We start from the raw sequence: 20,467 nt of genomic DNA, 5'->3' as shown, positions 1-20,467 counted from the left end.
ATGATCTCTGAACGCATAATAATCTGGCCACTCAGTATATATATAGATATATTAGAGGCCCAGTGCATGAATTCGTGCATGGGTGGGATCTGGCCAGCCTGGCCAGGGGGAGGGGACATGGGCGGTTGGCTGGCCTGCCCTCTGGTCAAACTCCTGGTCAAGGGGACAATTTGCATATTAGCCTTTTATTATACAGTGGTGCCTCGCATAAAGAACGCCTCGCACAGCGAACGCTGCACACAACGAACTTCATTTCATGATTCATACAACGAACTTCGTTTCACACAACGAAGTTGCCCGAGCTTCCACGACCGCTTTGCCCGAGCTTCCACAACTGCTTCGCCCGAGCTTCCACGATCACTGCCAAAGTATTGCATCCTTCCGCGCAGGCACTGCAGGCAGTCGTTAGTCACTGCGCTTAACTTAAGCACGTATCGCGGCAATCGTTCTTCATTACGAATTAAATCACGCACGTATCACGGCAGTCGTCCTTTTAAGTTAAACTCAATATTTTTTTTATATAATTTTTTTTTAAAAAAAATTATGTTTTTAGATGTATCTAAATAAAAATAATAACAAAAAATTTATCTTTTTTTATGTCATCTTAGCGTATTTTATGCTACAGAACGAATTATTTTTTTTAACATGTATTGTTATGGGAAAACGCGTTTCACATAATGAACTTTTCGCATAACAAACTTGCTCCTGGAACGAATTAAGTTCGTTGTGTGAGGCACCACTGTATAGGATATACACTGAGTGGCCAGGTTATGCATTCAGAGATCATATTAATCTGGCCACTCAGTGTATATTACTCAAGTTTGTATCACCAGCATCCAGCACAGTGTCTGACATACAATAAGAACTCAGTAAATGTCTGTTTAATCAATAACTTAATCTCTGAATGTGTCAGCAAATAAATTAACTAATGAGCCAGAATTTCTCTCTAGGGTCTGACTAGCAAGAACAAAGGATGTGACTATAACTGAGATTATTAAGACATCTATAGAAAGATTGCATCAACCAAAGGAGATCAGGATGCTTAGGAATGGAGACAGAAGATCCATAAAAGGTGGTGGGACCCTTACAGCATTCCCAGTGACTGTAGACAGTCCCCTTTCTAGGTAGCATCTCATGATTCTGGACATTTCAGACATAATGTTATCTTATGTCAAATATTCATTTTAAAAATACAGGAAATCTGGTCATCTTCAGGTTATAAATTTGCACCAACCATCTGTGATCTGAGAGACCATGATCAGGGCAGCTGCCCAGGCCTTTGCAGTGCTGTCAGTATTTACTGTTCATGTGTCTCCTTGAGGGGCCAGTCTTGGACCCAGGCAGAGTTGAATCCCATAGTTCACTTCTCAAAACTTTGGTATGCTGACTGGGGTCAAACCATGCCTGCACAACTCAGAGGGTAATCTAGGAGTTGATCTTCAATTTTGTGTGGTCACTTTCTTGATCTCTGCCCTGCTCTATAGTCTCCCTGACCTCTCTTATTCTCCTCCTTGTCTTCTGTGTAGAAGCTGTAGGTTTTATGTCCTATCTATGTCTCATACTTTCTGTTCCTTCAGCTAGATTATCATGAGAGCCAAGTGGGGAGAGAGCTAGAGAAAGGAACAAAGCAAGGGCAGGGGGAAAGAGGAAGGGGGCTGGGATTTTCCCTCCATACTCGTGGGGCACAGTTCCTTTGGTTACAGAGAATGGTCCCCACCCTAAGTTACAGGTGTTTGCCCTGCCACATTTGCCTTTGCCACTCTCCCCTACCCCCCTTGCAGAGATGCTGGGGACTTGCATAGGAAAATAAACAAATAAAAACAAAAACAAAAAATGGCTTTTCCCCCACTCTCTCTGCTTTGTAGGGTGCCCTTTCCACTCTTAAGACCAGTAATAGAGAGCTCCTCTTGGTTCCCTTGGTGCCTGCACCTGGGCCTGGTGCACAGCCCATGTTTGCGGCTGCCTTTGAGTCCAGGAGGAAAGAGATCCAATAATCTCATGCACAGTTCAGTGGCGTTATGAATCCTGGTTTTCTTCCCTAGTTACCGTTACTTTTCAGGACAGAAAGTCATCCCACCCAGGGTTCTTGGCTGTATTTGGTGGGGAAAACAAGGCTAAGAGTGCTTTCTCTATATTGACTGGACCTGGATGTTTGCCTTGTATAATAGTTTTATGAGATGATAAAATCACACTGGTTGCTTAATAGTATTGTCCGGTCTATCTGGCAGATTCTGTTGTAAGCTGGCATTGTTTTATTTTATTTAGTGTCTTCCTACAAAGGAAAAATTGCTTCAGTAAACTGATTTGACAATCTGAATAACTATGAGACACCACTCCTTATTCATGTATTTTATATATGTTAGTAGTGCCAATGGTGTGTCAGGTATAAGGCTAGGCACAAGGGCTATTTCTGGAACTGACACAGAATCTTTGTCCCTAGGTAGTATGATAGATCAGAGTAGAGAGATAAATTGAGAGTAGAATGGCAAAGCTCTTAAAGGTCAAGAAAAGATATTTACAGTATAATTTGATTATCAACTGAATGGTTTTGATTGGGTGCTAACAAAATCAATATTGTGCTTTAGAAAGACGACTCCCTATATATCTACATTGGAAGTATAGAGGCTTAGGTAAGGCAAGATTGGAGGTAGTAGTAAAATCTATTAGGAGGCTGTTGTATAATAGTAACCCAAGCAAGAAATTAATGCAATCTGGACTTAGTCAAAATATAAATCATGCTATATCTATACAAGGGAACAGGATACAACCAGTAAAAGAGTCTAGCATCTCTATGTTAAAGAAATGATCAGAAAGGAAGAAAGGTGTTAACTCTCTGAGATTGGTCCAATAGATTGTGACATTTCTCCAAGAAAAACATTCCAAAGCCTTACATTATACAGCCCCTCAAAGAACACGGTTGGCACATTTGCCCTAGCTCTGTGGTCAGCAATCTGGGGCTCTCGAGCCACATGTGGCTTTTTGCCTCCTTGAGTATGGCTCTTCCACAAAATACCATGGCCTAGGTGAGTCTATTTTGAAGAAATGGCATTAGAAGAAATTTAAGTTTAAAAAAGTTGGCTCTCAAAAGAAATTTCAATCGTTGTACTGTTGATATTTGGCTCTGTTGACTAATGAGATTGCTGACCATTGCCCTAAATAATGCCCCTGCTTTGCAATATACTTCTTTCAGATCTTTACAATTTGTTTATGGAGAAATAAACCAGATCATTAATAACAGAACATGGGTCAGGAACCACGTAACATAAATCAATTTATTTCATCAAATGCTTTATAAGTATAAACTTATTTCATACTTGTATAAAACTATTTTAGTTAAAATAAAGCATTTTCAAGTAAAAAATAGACACTATTATTAAACCCATTTTCTTCAGGCACAGAATGGTTAATGACCTTGGCCAAAGTCACACAGCCTAGCTGTGATTCTAATCTGCTGCCTGCTTCCAGAACCTGTTCTCCTGTCTCTATGCTCTGCTGCTCTGAGGAGTTGACATGCACTCTCTAACATAAAGTAAGACAATATATTTTTTTAAAGTATATATATTTGCAGAAACCGGTTTGGCTCAATGGATAGAGCGTCGGCCTGTGGACTCAAGGGTCCCGGGTTCTATTCCGGTCAAGGGCATGTACCTGGGTTGCGGGCACATCCCCAGTAGGGGGCGTGTGGGAGGCAGCTGATTGATGTTATTCTCTCATCGATGTTTCTAACTTTCCTTCTCCCTTCCTCTCGGTGAAAAATCAATAAAAATATATTTTTAAAAATATATGTTTTGACTTCAGAGAGGAAGGGAGAGAGAGAAAGAAAGAGAAACATCAATGATGAGAATCATTGATCAGATGCTTCCTGCATGCCCCCCCGGGATTGAGCCTGCAACCCAGACATGGCCCTTGACCTGAATAAAAACTAGGACCTTTCAGTTTTCAGGCTGAGGCTGTATCCACTGAGCCAAACTGGCTAGGGCTAAGATAACATCTTGAAGATTCATCCCCTTTAGGACTATGTGGAGTTAGGAAGGGGGTGGACCTAGAAAGAGATCAAAACCTAAGGAAATAAGAGGCAGAAAAACTCTCTAACCAATTAATTCCCCACATCTACAAATATCTGTTATATTGATTGCTTTTAAGTGTGGGTAGCACTTCCCCCTCTATACAAAAAGTTAAACTTGCCAGTTATGTACAGCCAGTTGTCTTGATTCCCTTAGTTTTTTCATCTATAGTGGAAAGAGCTCTGAGTTTTCTGAAATTAAAGCATTTTGTAAAGTATTTATTTTGTTAGTACACATTTCAACAGAGCTGTGTTGGCTTCCTGAAGGTGAGAGCTCAGCCATGAATTGCTTCTTCTAATGAAAGAACGAGTTTGGAAAGTAGGTGGAATGGTGTAGGAAGAATTCAAACTTGAATATCTCTAAATTGAACCCCCACTGCAGCCCATATGCTAAAAACAATTTAAAAGATCTTCCTTTTAAAATACGTATATCAAAATGAACTGAGAAATTACAAAGGCTAAAGTTCCATTAATTTCTTCTAGCAAGTTTTTTTTTTTTTTTAATTTGCAATCATATGAAATCTTTAGGTGACAAAGGAAAGGAGTCACTAGGAACTTCTACGAGACCCTAATGTTCCCCAAATAGGCCAATTGGTACCAGATACTCAATAGTAATAAACAATTCAACAGACTGTACAAATGCATGTGTGCTCCTTGGTTTTCAAGCTCTTGCTGATAGTCAGCTCTTTCTATATATTCCTGGGCCCAGGTCTTCGGCAGCACCAGTGGGCACTATTCAAGGGGACAGACACAAAGCATTTTCCAGGAAAGATCCAATATTATTGCTAGTTTATTCTCCCTAATTTTAGCACTTAATTAAAAATATTTTAATATTTCAGGGAGTGTATATTTCCAGTGAAAAGCAATGTTACATAGCAAAAAAGACACTAATCTTAGCCCTAGAATTTCTTGTCTACTTCTGATTTTTACTATCTGTGTAACCTCGGAAAATCTAATTAACCTATCTCCACATCAGTTTATCTCTACAATTTGGACACAGTATTGATGCACATCACTGGCACACACAAAAATTATTTTGACAACTGCCAAACAAATGCAAATTTTCATTCTTGCACCCATTCAACAAAGAATACAGGAACCATTCCCTAGGCACTGTGATTTGATTTGCAAATGAATAAGGCACAAGTTTTGCCTTTGTGCCAATTGCTGTCTTCTATAGACAAGGCATAAAAAAAATCAGAAGGAGAATCTGAAAGATGAGCACCTGAGACCTCTATTGAACATCACACCAGAAGAGACCTTTGATTTGCTTTTATTCTCCAACCATAAAACATAGTGATTAAAAGTTATCACAATTTATATTTTTATATAGTTATTATTTATAAAGGACCTACCTTGTGCCAGGCCTTGTATGAGGTACTTATGACTTTCCTATAACATTTAATTCTCATATCATCCTTGCAAGGTGAAGGTCTTCATTTAACAAATGATTAAATTTAATCTTAGAGGAGTTAAGTAACTTGTCCAAGTCACAGGGCTAGGAAGATATGAAATAGGAATGTAAACCTAGATTTCTCAATTCTGCTGATTAGATGAAAAATAAAAGAACGAGAATCAACTACCCCATGTTTAATAGACATAAAAACACTAATTGCTGAATTCTGATAGTGGGTTTGGAGATGACCACAAGATGCCCTATTTTCTGGAAGTAGTATCAATCAGGTGAGTAAATCTACCTCTATCTAAAGATTTAAACAGAGGAAAATAAACAATGGACTAATTTGGAGACTGGATAGTTCAAATTCTCTAAGTGTGCCTACATTGCTATAATAAGGTATACAGGGTGCCTATGAGAGGTGTAGAGAAAGTAATAGAGAGTTTGAAAGGGCAGGCTTAATTATAGGATCTGCAATCATGGTGTTCTTCATGAAGGAAGTTCTCTTGGAGCCTTTGAAAGTAGGTAGGATTAGTGTTAGTACAGTCAGGGAGGAAAATAAAATAGTAGTGATAGTCTAGTTAGAAGGGACAGTTCTTTAATTCTTTCAACAAATATTTGTTGAGTACCCACTATGTGCCAGGCACTGTTCTAGGCACTTAGTAGTGAACAGAACAGGAAAAAAAACCCAGACCTCATGAGTTTTCATTTCAGTGAGTAGATGAATAAATAAGGCAGATATATAAAATATGTAGCATTTTAAGCAGTGGCAAGAAGAAAAATAATATTGGGGAAGGTGATAGGGAGAGTGTGGAAATGCATTTTAGGCAGGATGTCCAGAGGCGGTCTCACAGAGAGGACAATATTGAATCAAGACCTGAATTGGGGAGGGAATGCTCTGCAGATCTCTGAGGCAGCGCATTCCAGGTAGAAGGGACAGTAAGTACAAGAGCCTGGAGGCAGAACCACACCTGGGCATATTTGAGGATCAGGAAGGATATTAGAGTGCCTAGAGAGGAATAATTTAAGGGCAAAGAACTAGGAAGGAGTCAGAAGGGTAAAGGTGGAGCACCATGAGCCAAACTTCTGTATGACTTTTTGGGTCAGTATAAGGACTTGACTTTTACTTTCAGTGATAAGGGAGCCACTGGTAAGTTTGATGAAAGGAGTGTCATGATCTGACATATTTTAACAGAATTTTCCTGGCTATTTTGTTGAAAATCAGCTTGAAAAGGAGTATGGGCAAAGGTAGAAAAGAGACCATTTAAAAGACAATTCCTGTAATGCAGGCAGGAAATGATATATCCTGAACCTGGCAGAGGTAGATCTGTATGAACTAATTTAATTCTGGATGTATTTAGAAAATAGATCAAATAAGATTTGATAAGTTAGGAAGGAAAGAGAGGAATCAAAAGTGTCCCCAGTATATTTGACATAGCACATAGAGAAATTTCCAGCAGCAGAGGGGAACGTGGAAGTATGAATATACTCAGTGTAGAGAAGGAAATTGTAAGATTTGGCTGGCAGCGTGGGGCCAGTGTCAAGTCTTGAAAAGGAAGCAGGATTCCTCCTCTTATACTTGTCAGGATTAATTATGCTAGTTTTCCTAGTGATCCTCTGTTCTAGTACTCAGAGAAACTTAAGAGTGTAGTCAGCATTTGGGCCAGGAATCAAGGACAGGATAATATATCTCTACAGTTTGAGAACTCCTCAAGAACCATGCTATCTTGAGTTCCTTTTTATCCCACTTAAAGAAAACTTTTCAACAAATGGCAAACCTCTGATTTTCCTTTCACCTATTACCATGCTCTTCCTATATGTCTCATTCCTCTGCATTCTTTAGTCACTGGACCTGGTAGTAAATTCTTCCTCCTATATATTCCTGCCCATAACCATGTCCTCTGCCCTAGACTACATCATTTCCAGTTATCACTGGGATTGTTGCACTGCCTCCTAATGGGTCTTTCAAACTCCACTCCTACAGCTCTTTAAATATTTCTCCACATTGTAGCAAAATTGTCTTTCTAAAATAGAAACCTGATCAGGTTCCTTCCTAGTTTAAATACTAAAGAGGATCTCCATGTTCTTATAATAAAGTATAGCAAACTTAAAATGTCTTCCTCCACTACTTCCGTTCTCCCCATTCTCCTACCTCCCATTCCATGTTCTGGCCATTTCGATCTTTGTAAAGTTTCCCAAACGCAGTATGTTCTTCTCATCTATGTAGCTTTAGGCATGTTTGGAACACTCTTCCCTTCTACTCTTTATCCAACTGATACTCAACCATAATGCTCAGCTTCAGTGAGCTTCTAGGTCTGGTGCCCTTCCCGATTCAGTCTTACCTCAGCACTTGTCAAACCAGATGCTCATCTGCCCTTTAGAATCTAAGTAAATAAGAGCAAGAATCATGTCTCTCTTGTTCAACATTATGTCCCTCAATCTGAGCAAGTTTTGAGTAGTCACTGTTGAATTAATAACCCAAATTGAATGTTAATTCTTTAATGCCACTTTCCAAGAGCCCTTCATTGGAAGGGATTGCCCCTCTTTTGGCCTTTATGGATTTTCACTCCACTTACTTATATAACAGATTTACCACCTAATACCTTTCACTTTAGTTATATAATTTATCTCTATTATTGAACAAGTTTCTTCTTTAGTGCAGAATCCATGTACAATTCATGTTTGTAGTTTCCCTAGCTCATCTGCCACATAGTTTTATATATACACAGACTCCAATAAAAGTTTACTGAATTAATGAATTAATGGAACTTAAATGTTATCTACACTAATAAAAGAGAAAGATGCAAATTGACTGTACCTTTGTGACACCCACCAATCAGGAGTGAATATGCAGATTAACCCAACAAAGATGGCAGGTTAATTTGCATACATGGATGCCCAGCAGCCAGGGGAGGGATGCTTGCATCATTGCCATGGTGATGATGCAGGTATTTCATATCGCCTCAGTCACTACAGGCCTCTGTGCACCGTGGGAAGGCAGAAAGGCAGCTTCAAGCCAGAGCAAAGGCTGTGCCAGCAGCCAGGGTAAGGAAGGCCCATTCTGCATGATTTTTTGTGCATCGGGCATCTAGTATAGTCTAATTTATGGAAAGCATATCCTTTGAAGTTGGAAATAGCAGGTGATAAATCTAAGTAGGTAAGTGAGGCAAGATAGTGGAGGATCTAGTTTGCTCAGTTAAGTAAGAACTTAATGATTTGAACACTGGAAATTTGTTGAGGATTTGTTGAAGTACTATGTGATCACAGATGAGTTCAGAGAGATTAATTCATACTTAAGGTAACTTTTTTTGGTAGATAAGTAGAGCACTATCCTGCATCCATTTCCAAAGTTGGGTAAAGGGGTAAGTGAACCTTGGTAATGTTAGGGATTCAGATCCTTTGGGATTATGAGGTGGGGAAAAACACATACAGGAAGTAGAAGACTAGGCATAGTATGTTGGCTCTTGGGTCCTAGTTTTACCTCTGGTTCTAGCGATAATATCACTCCACTGCATTCTCGAATTATTCAAAATTATTCAGAGTCTTAGATGTAGGTATAATAAAATTAAATCTCAAAGTTAATTCCTAATTTGTTTCCCAACAGGTTCTCTGACTCTGAGAACACATCATGTTCAAGATTCCAAAATGGGATTTGTGATCAATGCGATCTACTCCATGGCCTATGGCCTTCACAATATGCAGATGTCCCTCTGCCCAGGCTATGCGGGCCTCTGTGATGCAATGAAGCCCATCGATGGACAGAAACTTTTGGACTCCCTGATGAAAACCAATTTTACTGGGGTTTCCGGAGATATGATCTTATTCGATGAGAATGGAGACTCTCCAGGAAGGTATTGTCACAATTTTCCTCTAGACAATAGATCGTGAACAACAGTCATCTCTTGATCTTGAGGGACCTTTTTATCTCCATGGTAGTTATCCAGACATCCTGGTCATATTTGACTAGCTCTGACATCATAAAGTGAGAAGAGACAGAGAGGGAAAGCCCTATTTCCTGTGGCCAGGGAAACACATTGACGCTGATGTGCAAAACATGGTCTTGGAATCATCCCCATATTTCAGACATATAAACATAGAAGCAGGGGTCTCACATTATCATAGATAATCAAGAGCAAGTTCTGTTTGCCATGTTATTCCTTGTATTCTAATCTCTTCTTAGGTCATGAAGCTATTCTGAAATAGGAACAATTCAATCTGGTATTTCAGAAATAGGCATGAGGCACTGTTATATTGTTTGCTGTCCCTACAGAGAGTTACAAGTCATATTTTATTTTCTTATCCTCCAACTGGAGCACTTTCTCCCTTCTCAAGGACTAAATTGCCCTTTTCTCTGAAATTTCACTTTCCATTACTTATAGAGAGGAGCCTGAAAATATGAACTTAACCATAATTATAGATCAACCTCCAGGGAAAGCCCTGAAGTACCTAGAACTTATCAGAATTCACATCTATTTCATACTCCAAATTCTTAAGTGACTCTTCACATGGAACTTTTAATCCATGAGAGACGGTGTCATTGAAATGATATTCTCAGTTGTAGCAAGACTGAGTCTTCACTCCACCTTGCTGCAGAACAATAGGGATCCTTCGATCTCCCCCTGTTAAATTCCAAGTACTCTTCCAGTAGCAGATTATGTTTGACAGCTGTGCTTGCAGGGGGTGACCTGAAGGAGCGTTTGCAGTTGACCATGCCAAAGGTTTCAATAGTCTCTCCAGGACTCAGGTGCCTACACCTTGGTTTAGCTTGGTCCATATTCCTGAGGTAAGCTGGAGCTTGTCTCTGATGCAGCCCTTATCATTTCATCAACTGGACTTCTCAGTTACAGCTGGTGTCAAGACATGCAGCCAAGAGGAAAGCTGGATATTTTCTCTGTTCTAGAGATGTGAAGATGATTGCTCCAGGTAGAGTGTTGGCTAAGATAGGCTGACTTTTCATATGTGGTTTTCTAATTTTTCGCTATTCAGTTTATCCATTACAGGGTGGGAAGGGTGCAGAGTGGGAGGGAGAGATACAAGCATTTACCCAGGGTCAAAATTGGCTCTGTTGTAATGCTTCTTGGGGCAGGTGAACCAATGAGCTCAATCTTTGGGCTTAGGTCAAGGCCTGTGCTCTGGTATCTACACATGGATTTTCAGTCCTGTATACATCCTCACAGTACTGACATCAGCTTGGGGCTTGTTCACAGATGTTGTGATTACAGCTTCACCATTCAGTTTTCATTTCATATATCCAAGCCATTTCCACAAGTCAGATAGTGAATAAATGGCTCAGTTTTATCCCAATGGGAAATCTTAATGAGTCACTGTCTCATTTATAATCCTCCAAATATGCTGTAATGAGATAGATTTCTGATGCTGGTTCTTAACATTTTTTTTGTTTGAGCATGAATTTTTTTAAGACTCAGATAAAATTTGTAAATATTCTCTTAATAAAAATATATGTAACATTTTATAATTTCTGGGAATTCAGTTGTTTAGAGATTTCCCATGTATTACTATGGTTGGGTATTATATTAACTCATTAATAAATAATCAGAATTGGCTTCTGTAGGCATGAGCCAGACTTAGGAAAAGGTGGTTTGTAACTTTTTTTCCAAAGAATACAGTTATATTAACAAAATAACTAAAACTAACATTTATTGAGGGTGTGTTCCGGGTCAAACACTAAGCTAAATCCTCTACATTTGAATCCTATGGGATAAGTAATATTATTATTCTCTTTCCAGATTAAGGCTTCCAAACAGGCTCACAAAGGTTTAATGACTCGCCCAAAGACACATTCTAATACATGGTAGTCAATATTCTTCCTCAGCCTATTGTGCTTCAACTCCTAACCATATACAACATCCTGCCAATTAACCAGGATCATAATAAAAAAGCCATTGTTTTCTGAGAATGCATTTGAAGGCATTATGTTGTTAGTTCTGCGGATTAAAAGTTACAGCTTTGCTAGATCAAAGGCATTCCAAACCAGAGGAAGGAGCCTGGGGTGGTCAAATGTTCCCTTAAAATGTGAGTCCCAAAGCCAGAGCCTAAACAGAGGAAGTGGGGAGAGGCGGCACCTCACTTAGGCACCCACACTTGTGGATCATTGAAGAGTAAACTAGAATCATTGCTTTTATTTTTTTAATTAAATTATTATCTGTGTACATATCTTACCATTGCCCCCCCCCCCGATACATATCCTCCCTCCCCAGAGTTTTGTGTCCATTGGTTGTACTTATATGCATGTATACAAGTCCTTCTGTTGATCTATTATCTCATTGCTTTTAAACCTCACATCTAATTAGCGTCCTATCAGTTCACAATTCTTTAATGAAAACCTTGGTGCTAGGTGTGTTACAGAATTCAAGATGTTTGAATGTACAAAAGGTTATACAGTCCTCTAGTGCCCCTGGCATGCTTGTGGAGCTGCACTTATTTATCAACACATTAATATTTCTGCAGCAAAACATGAATATTCACATGAAGTGATAAATAGCCTGACTATAAGTAGCCTCATGACAGTGGGGGCTAGGTTCTGTCACTAGGTAAGTTCAGATAGGCTTCTGTGGCACTTCCAAGTGAGTTATAAAAGTTAAAAAAAACACAACTGTGGTTTTTCAGAGCTCTAATGAATTCAGAATTATAGATAAGAAATGTGGACCTTTACTATCAAGGGTATAAATTACAGGTCAGCAAACTATTGTCTGCAGGTAAATTAGAATCTGCTGTCTTTATAAATAAGATTTTATCGGAACACATTTGCACTCATTTGTTTGTGGCTGCTTTCACATAACACTAGCAATGCAGAGATATTCCACAAATCAAAGACAATTTCACATAGCTTAAAGCATTTGCTGCCTGCCCCTTTACAACTAAAGTTTTCCAACCTCTGGTATAGAGAGTTCATTGAAATCTAAGATTTCAGAGGCATTGTCATGGTCTGGAAGTGACCATAATTGAACAGAGGAAACATGGGGAGTCAGTGTTAAGACAAATGACTACTTAAAGCAAAAATTGTAGCATTGTATTGTGAGATTTATAATTGAATAAAAAATATGTGAATATAAAATATTTGACAACATGAAGGAAGGGGATATAAAATTATATATGTGCAAGGTTCTTATATTTTACATTAAGTAAATATAAGTTAATGGCACATTAACTTTAAGAATACATATTGTAATCCTATAAACATCCACTAAAATTTTCTACAAGAAGAACAACTAAAAAGCCAATAGAAAATTCTAAAATCCAAATTATCTCAAAAGAAGACAGGAAATGAGGAACAGATTGACAAAACCAGAGTGACAAGTAGCAAACAAGAATAGGACACTAGAAATGTGCTGAGACTGAGCTGGTTTGCACACTGATTATGTGACCCTATCCATCAAAGGGCATACAGATGATTTGTTTTAACATGCTAACTTCCATGGGAGAAAACTGAGTTTCAGAGAAAAAGGAAGAGGAATGGTTAAGGTTACATAGTCAATTAGCAACAGGAAAATGAGACTATAAACCATAGGCATAATTAACAAATAAGAATTTACCTAAGATTGTTTTCATTGTCTTTATATTACATTTGAAGTGGTTATATAATATATATAGTTACCATTAAAGTTTTTTGTCAAAGGAACTCTATGGTCTCTCTTTAATCTGTGATTATACCACCCCAAATGCATAGGTCATAATTGCTTTGTTGTAAGAACCAGTGTTTGGAGAGCCCATTACATCGACCAACAGTATATTTACCACATTTTTAAGAATTAAACTTTTTTTTTTATACCTGGCTGTTTTGGTCAATAGTTATAGTGTCAGCCCACAGACTGAAGAGTCATGGGTTTAATTCTTGATCAAGGGCACATACCTCAGTTACATGTTCTAACCCTGCCCAGGTCGGGGAGCATGAGGGAGGCAACGAATCAAGGTGTCTCTCTCCCATCATTTTCTTTCTCTCCCTTTCTCTCTCTCTCTCTCTTTCTCTCTCTCTCTCTCTCTCTCTCTCTCTCTCTCTCTCTCTCTCTCTCTCTCTCTTTTTCTCTCTCTCTCTCTCCTCCCCTTCCTCCCTCTCTTCCACCCTCTCTCTAAATAATCAATGAAAAATTATCCTCTGGTGAGTATTTAAAACAAACAAACAAACAAACTTTTTTTAATCACTTTGGCATCAGAATTATAGACTGAGAGGACCCTAGAAGCCATGTAAATCCCATACTCTCTACAATGCCCTCCACCAAATGATATTTCAATTCTTCTAACAACAATCTTGCTTCAGCCCATTGGGTAAGGAGAACCTCACTATTCCTAAGAAAGCCTGCTTTAATTTTCAGAAAGTTATAATCACTCAAATAGTTATTTCTGTCTTCCTTTAATTTCTGTTTATGCTTTAATGAAACACATTTTTTTCCTTTTGGTTAAAATGTATCTTAGATTTGTTAGCCATGTATACAATTAATATTTTAAAATCTTCTGGATATTTAAACTTGGAATTATGGCCAGTTAAAGAAGTGGCAAAATTTTTCCATGTTAATTTTTAAAAACAAGATCCTTTCACTTTTCACTAATTGTCCTATAGAAAACAAAATAGGCGTGGATATAGGAATAAAAGCCTTAAAATGTAGAGTAGTTCAGAATTCTGCAATATTTAAACAATGGGAAATTTATTTCTTAGTGCTACTGAACAGATTTCAATAATGGAGCCTAAAGGCTGAGGTTAGGTCTTGGCTGGGCCGCTTGCATGTTCTTCAATCCATGTTCTGCTATCGGGTCATCTTCACTGCCTAACCGAGTTTCAGTTCCACTGGCTGTGGAATTAACAGTTTGGTAGAATTGGATTGATGGCTTATTTGGGAATGAATAATGAAACCCTCGAATCTGTTCAAATCAATAGCAACAAAGAAAGAAGCTGCCTGGCACCTACATTTCTTTCCTCCTCCCAGCCTGGAATGTTCAAAAGTTACTTGCTCACAGAGTCACCTTTTGAAGAGCTATAAGCCCAATATATTATATATGAAGTAGCCAATTGTATCATATATATGAGTCCTTTTTACCTGTGTTCTATGTTCTAATATCTTATCTTAGTAGCCATGGAGTAACCGGCAGAGTGAAAAGATGTAGGATTCAGTTTTGTATCCTATAAATTAGTGCTTTTTGTTTTAGAAATAGAATTTAGACACCTGCTCAAAATTGTTACCAACTGTGAATAAAACACTGTAGAATTATCTTTTGGCCACTGAATAGCCAATAAAACTTAAAAATGAATTAAAGTTCTGAAAAAGATAACTACAGTAAAAAATGTGATTGGAAATGAAAACAGAACAGTGTCATTTTACAATGTATGTCCAAACAGATTGATGTCAGATTTGTTCTTAGCAACTATGTGCTGAGCATTGGTCTGAATATGACAATCTGGCAACTTGAACCCCAAAGCGAGAGTTTTCCATCCATGTCAATTTCCAGACAACTAAATTTGCTGAGCATGGAAGGTTGTAGGAGGCATGCATAAGAGCCCATCTGCCAATCATGTAAGTCCTGGGAGGGAATATCAGAGGGTACTATGTGAAGGCACTGTGCATCTAAGACATACCTACAGGTATGTCTACAGGAACTGACACACTGATTGTACTACTCATCCAAGGTACCCAGATTGGAAAATCATTTCAGAAATGATTCTCTTAATATTAAAAAAAATCAGCTAAACACATCAATTTTCCCTCTTTACTTTGCTATTCCCATGCTTAAAATAAGAATAACAGCTAATAGAGGCTGAGAACTCACAGGGTGCTAGTATATCCAGGGATTTTTGCATTACCTAAGGTACTTTAGAAGCTATTTTCAGACTTATTTTAAATATCACTGCAGGCATCTTTATAGGATGACTTTTGCCATCAATAAAGGATAAAATAAGAAAGGAAAACCAGGCCCTCTCCAAATTACCCCCACATTCCCTATAGCTGAAGATTAAAGATTTACCCAATTTCTCACTTGGTTAGAAAAGGGAAATTTTATTTTATTTGTGTGGAGATGAAAACCTTTCTATCTTTTTTAGAAGTCTAAGAGCAGTGCTTGTTTAAACTTCTTGAAGTTATTTCAAAACTTGTCTTTCATCCTGCTGAGGTCAGGTCACCTTCTCCCATGGATTGCTTTCTATTTCAGGTGTATGCTTGAATTTTAAAAAATAAAAAGTAAAGTCTCTGAAGACAAAGTGAAACAGAGGTGTATTTTTGTTGTTGTTGTTGTTAGTCTTAGTGTACTGTCATGGAAAATTCCAGTATCACTAATTTTTTACAGTGTTTGGGAATGAAATCTTTCGATTTTTCATGGCTGAGGTTTCATATTGTTAGATGAATAATTATTATATTCTCATTTCTAAGGTATGAAATAATGAACTTCAAGGAAATGGGAAAAGACTATTTTGATTATATCAATGTTGGAAGCTGGGACAATGGAGAATTAAAAATGGATGATGATGAGGTATGGTCTAAGAAAAACACCATCATCAGATCCGTGTGCAGTGAACCATGTGAGAAAGGCCAGATAAAGGTAAAATGGAGTCCATGTTTCTTTAATTGTTGTTATAAATTCGGAAGTGTTCGTTATCTTTGGCTGTTGTTTAAAATTGTAGATACTTATTTTTTATATTATAAGCTTTTAATGTCAGAAATTGTATTTTTACTTTTTGCTCATTGATTCCTCATGCTATCTAGTATGACCCACTTGAGGCTTAGTACTTGGACTCACTGAGCCAACTGATGAGTTATGTTTGCCTGCACCCTTTCTACTCATGTAAGCCTTTAAAAACATACTTCTTGGAAATAGTTCACAGTTGGAAATTACATTAATTGGTAATTATCTTAACAAACATTTATAAACTCCTACTAATGTAATAGTGTATATCAATGGTGAAAAAGTAAGTTAGACATCTTTACTGTCAGAAGAGTTATAATTTAGATGAGGAAAAACATTATGGCACAGATAACTAACATGATATAAAATTGGATGACTTTATTCAGAAAGAAAAAAAGAGAGTTATATAAGTTCATACAAAGTAAATGGAGAAATTTCTTCTGAGTATTCATTTGAAGAAATAGGATCAGCTGGAGGATACAAAACTACTTAGTGGGTATAAGTAAGACCAGAGCCATGGTACCTCTCAATTCCCAGGCCAGTACTCTTGCCTCTACATCTTCCAAAATATCATGAACTCAATCTTTATATAGACCAGAAAGGCTCTATGTTTAAGAGCACGAGTCTTGAAGTCCAATAACCACTGTTTGATTGATTCTTCATGTACCCATATATGCTGTATGAACTCACTATGCCTCCATTTTTCTCCCTGGGGGGAAAAACAGTAAAATAAAACCAGCTTTGTGATACAAAGATAACAGCATATGGTATTCACTAAACAGCCAGAAAATAGTCAATATCATTAGAGAATACTTTAGCTTGATTAAACAGATCTAGTTAGCAATTTTGCCTCACTTCACTGGTTATTTTAAGGAAAGGACATTTTAACCCTTTTTGTCACCATTCCCTACTCCAAACATGTCAAACCCATGGCCCGTGGGCTGCATGCCTCGTTTATTTGGCCCTTGTTAGCCTTTGAGATTGACATGCTTGCCCTACTACTTGTATCATTGCGGTGAAAAGAGCCAGAACAAGGATGCTACAAAATAAGAAAGAGGTGCCACTTTACAACTGTATTTGGCTATAAATATCTAGACATTCTTATTAGCAAAGATCCTTAATAGATTCAGCAACTAAGACAAGAAATAGAGTGTAATCATTGCTGTGTCTGGTTATTGCTGGTTATTAATCACAGCTTTAATTATTTATAGGAATGTTTAATGAATGCTATCTCTATTCCACAGAGGCTATTCATGAACCAGGAGCGGGGTGGGAAAAGGCATCCATTTCTAAAACATAACATCTGAGACACTTTCAACTGTCAAATTATTCAATTCTTTTCTATTGCCTTTAAAAGAATCAAATAGATGAAGAGTTATATAATAGTCTCAATGACCTTATCCATATCTACCTTCATCCCAAGCAAATAAAAGCTACTAGAATAAGCAGGAATGGCTGAATTATTGAACCAGATTTTTAGTAGAAATGGATACCAAGTTATGAGCTCCCTAAAAACATTCAAATTCTCTCTCTTTATTCAATACAAATTTCTAATTATTTTTTTAACAACATGGATAGATTTTTTTTTAAACTTTAGCAGATGTACAATGTTTTTTTGCTAAAATTTTCAGCTATTGGAAGGAAGCCAAGATAACTATAGAGAGCAAAAGTTCTTAATTGGAGGGAAAGAGAGGCACAGCCTCAGGAAAATTCAGTTACATACACATAGATAGAGATGTATGTGTATTTATATGTGAGCAAAACAGAGGCACTTAATTAAATACAGGTATCTAAAGCTAATTCTCCAAAGACTTGCATTTAATGTAATTCTTGACGCTATCACCAACAATTTTATGATACTGAACTGGTTACTTAGCCTGTTTCTTTAATTATTGAATGAGAACATTAATACTTATACTGCCCATCTGGTAACATTTGAAATCATTTATGTAAAAGCCCTTTTCTGCTTTGCAAAGCAATATATTTGAATTTAAAAAATTGCTGGATTTCTATCTATGCAAGGAAATAATCGGAATTTTAAATATTTGCCTTAGGTGATCCGGAAGGGAGAAGTCAGCTGTTGCTGGACCTGTACACCATGTAAAGAGAACGAGTATGTCTCTGACGAGTACACCTGCAAGGCATGCCAACTGGGGTCCTGGCCCACCGATGACCTTACAGGTACGTGTGTCACAATGTCAGTATAGGTACAGCTCTCTCTTATTAAAAAAAATAAAAAATAAAAAATAAAAGTAATTGAAGAAGACACACACATGGGAAGAGGGAGTCACGTCAACCAGCATTTTTCATCTTGGTGGCCTTGGTTTATGTCACAAAGAATTTCCTTCAGAACAGAAGCCTCCCCAACACCTGGCTAATTGTAAAAATCTATAGATCTTACAGAGAGATTGGCTTATATTCCCACCCTTCCCACCAAACTAGCTCAGAATCCCCAGGTTTTCACGCCATCCTGAGGATATTCCCAGAAATTTCTAGGCAGGGCCCCAGCTTACTGTCATTTGAGGTGGAAAGAGAGAGCTATTGGCCAGGAAGAAACTAAGATATGTCATGACTTATCCAAGAGTAAAGAGGTTACACAGAATTGGGTAGATATTGATCTAAAACTCTTTGCTTCTCTTTGTGCTTTTCCTTATTCTAAATCAGGAACTTCCAACTAATGAGTTTTTAAATACTTTCAGTACAGGGCATGGCTGATGTCTGATTGTTCCTTGTTTAGTTCTTTAGGGGGTGGAGTAGGTGGTGTTTGCTTTGTGTTCTTTTGGTTTGGGTTTATTTTCTGCAAAAGATGTTAAGGAATGTGTTATTGTGTTCTAAACATTATATTTTATAAATATTTTTAATTTTTACAATATAAAAACAGCATACGATAGCTTTCCTCTTTTCTTATAAATTATTCAGTGTATATTATATGCCTGTTTGCCTCACTGAAATAAAGATACCAACTTCTATCTTCACTTAAAGAGGGATGCAAAAAGATAAAAATATGATTCCAGTTAATTAACATAGATTGGTGCAAATAGGAGTATGAAGAGTGGTCCTATGAGACTAAGTTTTTCAAGAAAATAGAGGGGGGGAAATCTCGATGCTTCATTTATGCTGGGAAAATATATTTTTAAAATCCAAACAATAAAATGGGACTGTAGAAGTGGTCGTAGATCTAGCTTAATTTTGTAATTTTCATGCACAACCCTTATTAAAAGCTATATAGATTGTGGTACAGACAAAAATAAATTATCTATTTGAATATTTTTTTAAAAATCGTGAGAAGAGGGCCCTCAAGTGCTATGTCAGGTCCATCAAACGGTTTTGAAATTAAAATGGATTTAGCACAACCTTAGGCTATAATATTATAGCATCCTCAGTGTTAATCCCCACCCCTCACAGGACAAGAAACTATTCCTGGTTGTTGTGTTAGCTTATTCCAAAACCCTGGTTCTAAAGTCCTGTGATCTTGAGTCTTTTGAGACCAACTAACATTAAAGCTTTGTTTTCAGTGAATGGTGTTTATATAGAAAACTTTCCTTTTCTTAAATAAAGATTTAATGCAATATCTAAGTGCCTTGTGTTAGCATTTGGATCCTATTTTTACAAGACAATGAGCTTTTTGATGCTCTTTTTAAAAATATATATTTTATTGATTTTTTACAGAGAGGAAGGGAGAGGGATAGAGAGTCAGAAACATCAGTGAGAGAGAGAAATCAATCAATTGCCTCCTGCACACTCCCTACTGGGGATGAGCTCACAACCAAGGTACATGCCCTTGACTGGAATCGTATGGAGCCCTTCAATCCACAGGCCAATGCTCTATCTACTTAGCCAAACCAGTCAGAGCTGATACTCTTACATCCTGGTACCCCCAAAGCCAACTCAGTGCTTAACACATAGCCTTCCATAAATTTAGTTTAATAGATGAACTATAGCCCACTTCCATACACACATAGTAACATGTCAGAAAGAAAAACGAACATGATTGGTTTTCATGGGAGGGAAGTGAGGAGCTGCATTGCAGTCTTTGCTTTTCTACTATTTCTTTACTTTTTTCAAATTTCTAATTTCAATATGTATTGTCATTAACTTGAACACCTATCTTGCAGATTCAACTATCTGCATGGTTAAGCACCTTGAAAATGAATATAATATTTCTTGTCCTATGTTTTGTAAAACTATTCTGCTGACAATGGACATGGTCTGCTTCTATATTCATTCAGCAGAAAAATGTTTAATCTTCTTATTTGCATATAAAATACATGGTAGAGAAACTGAGGTTGAAAACCAGATGTGGTTCTTATACATATTACCATCTTACTAGAAAAGAAACATTAATTTCCCCCTCTCTTGCTCTCTGTCACACATAAACACAC

General features: G+C 37.5%; 1 protein-coding gene across 3 annotated transcripts in view; it reads left to right on the top strand.

The window, feature by feature from the left end:
• Window positions 1–20,467, top strand: part of GRM5 (glutamate metabotropic receptor 5) — a 405,881-nt gene that overhangs the window by 307,123 nt on the left and 78,291 nt on the right. For all 3 annotated transcript variants that reach the window (XM_045577600.1, XM_036427172.2, XM_045577599.1), the window contains exons 5-7: window positions 9,064–9,310; window positions 15,833–16,001; window positions 18,140–18,266. In XM_045577600.1, the coding sequence (XP_045433556.1) occupies window positions 9,064–9,310; window positions 15,833–16,001; window positions 18,140–18,266 (543 nt within the window). The remainder of the gene's footprint in view (window positions 1–9,063; window positions 9,311–15,832; window positions 16,002–18,139; window positions 18,267–20,467) is intronic.

The sequence above is a fragment of the Pipistrellus kuhlii genome, unplaced genomic scaffold (genome assembly GCF_014108245.1).
Source record: "Pipistrellus kuhlii isolate mPipKuh1 unplaced genomic scaffold, mPipKuh1.p scaffold_m20_p_9, whole genome shotgun sequence".
In the NCBI taxonomy this organism is placed as follows: domain Eukaryota; kingdom Metazoa; phylum Chordata; class Mammalia; order Chiroptera; family Vespertilionidae; genus Pipistrellus; species Pipistrellus kuhlii.
Note: the sequence above shows the minus strand (reverse complement) of the source record. Positions and strands in the feature narration are given on the sequence as shown.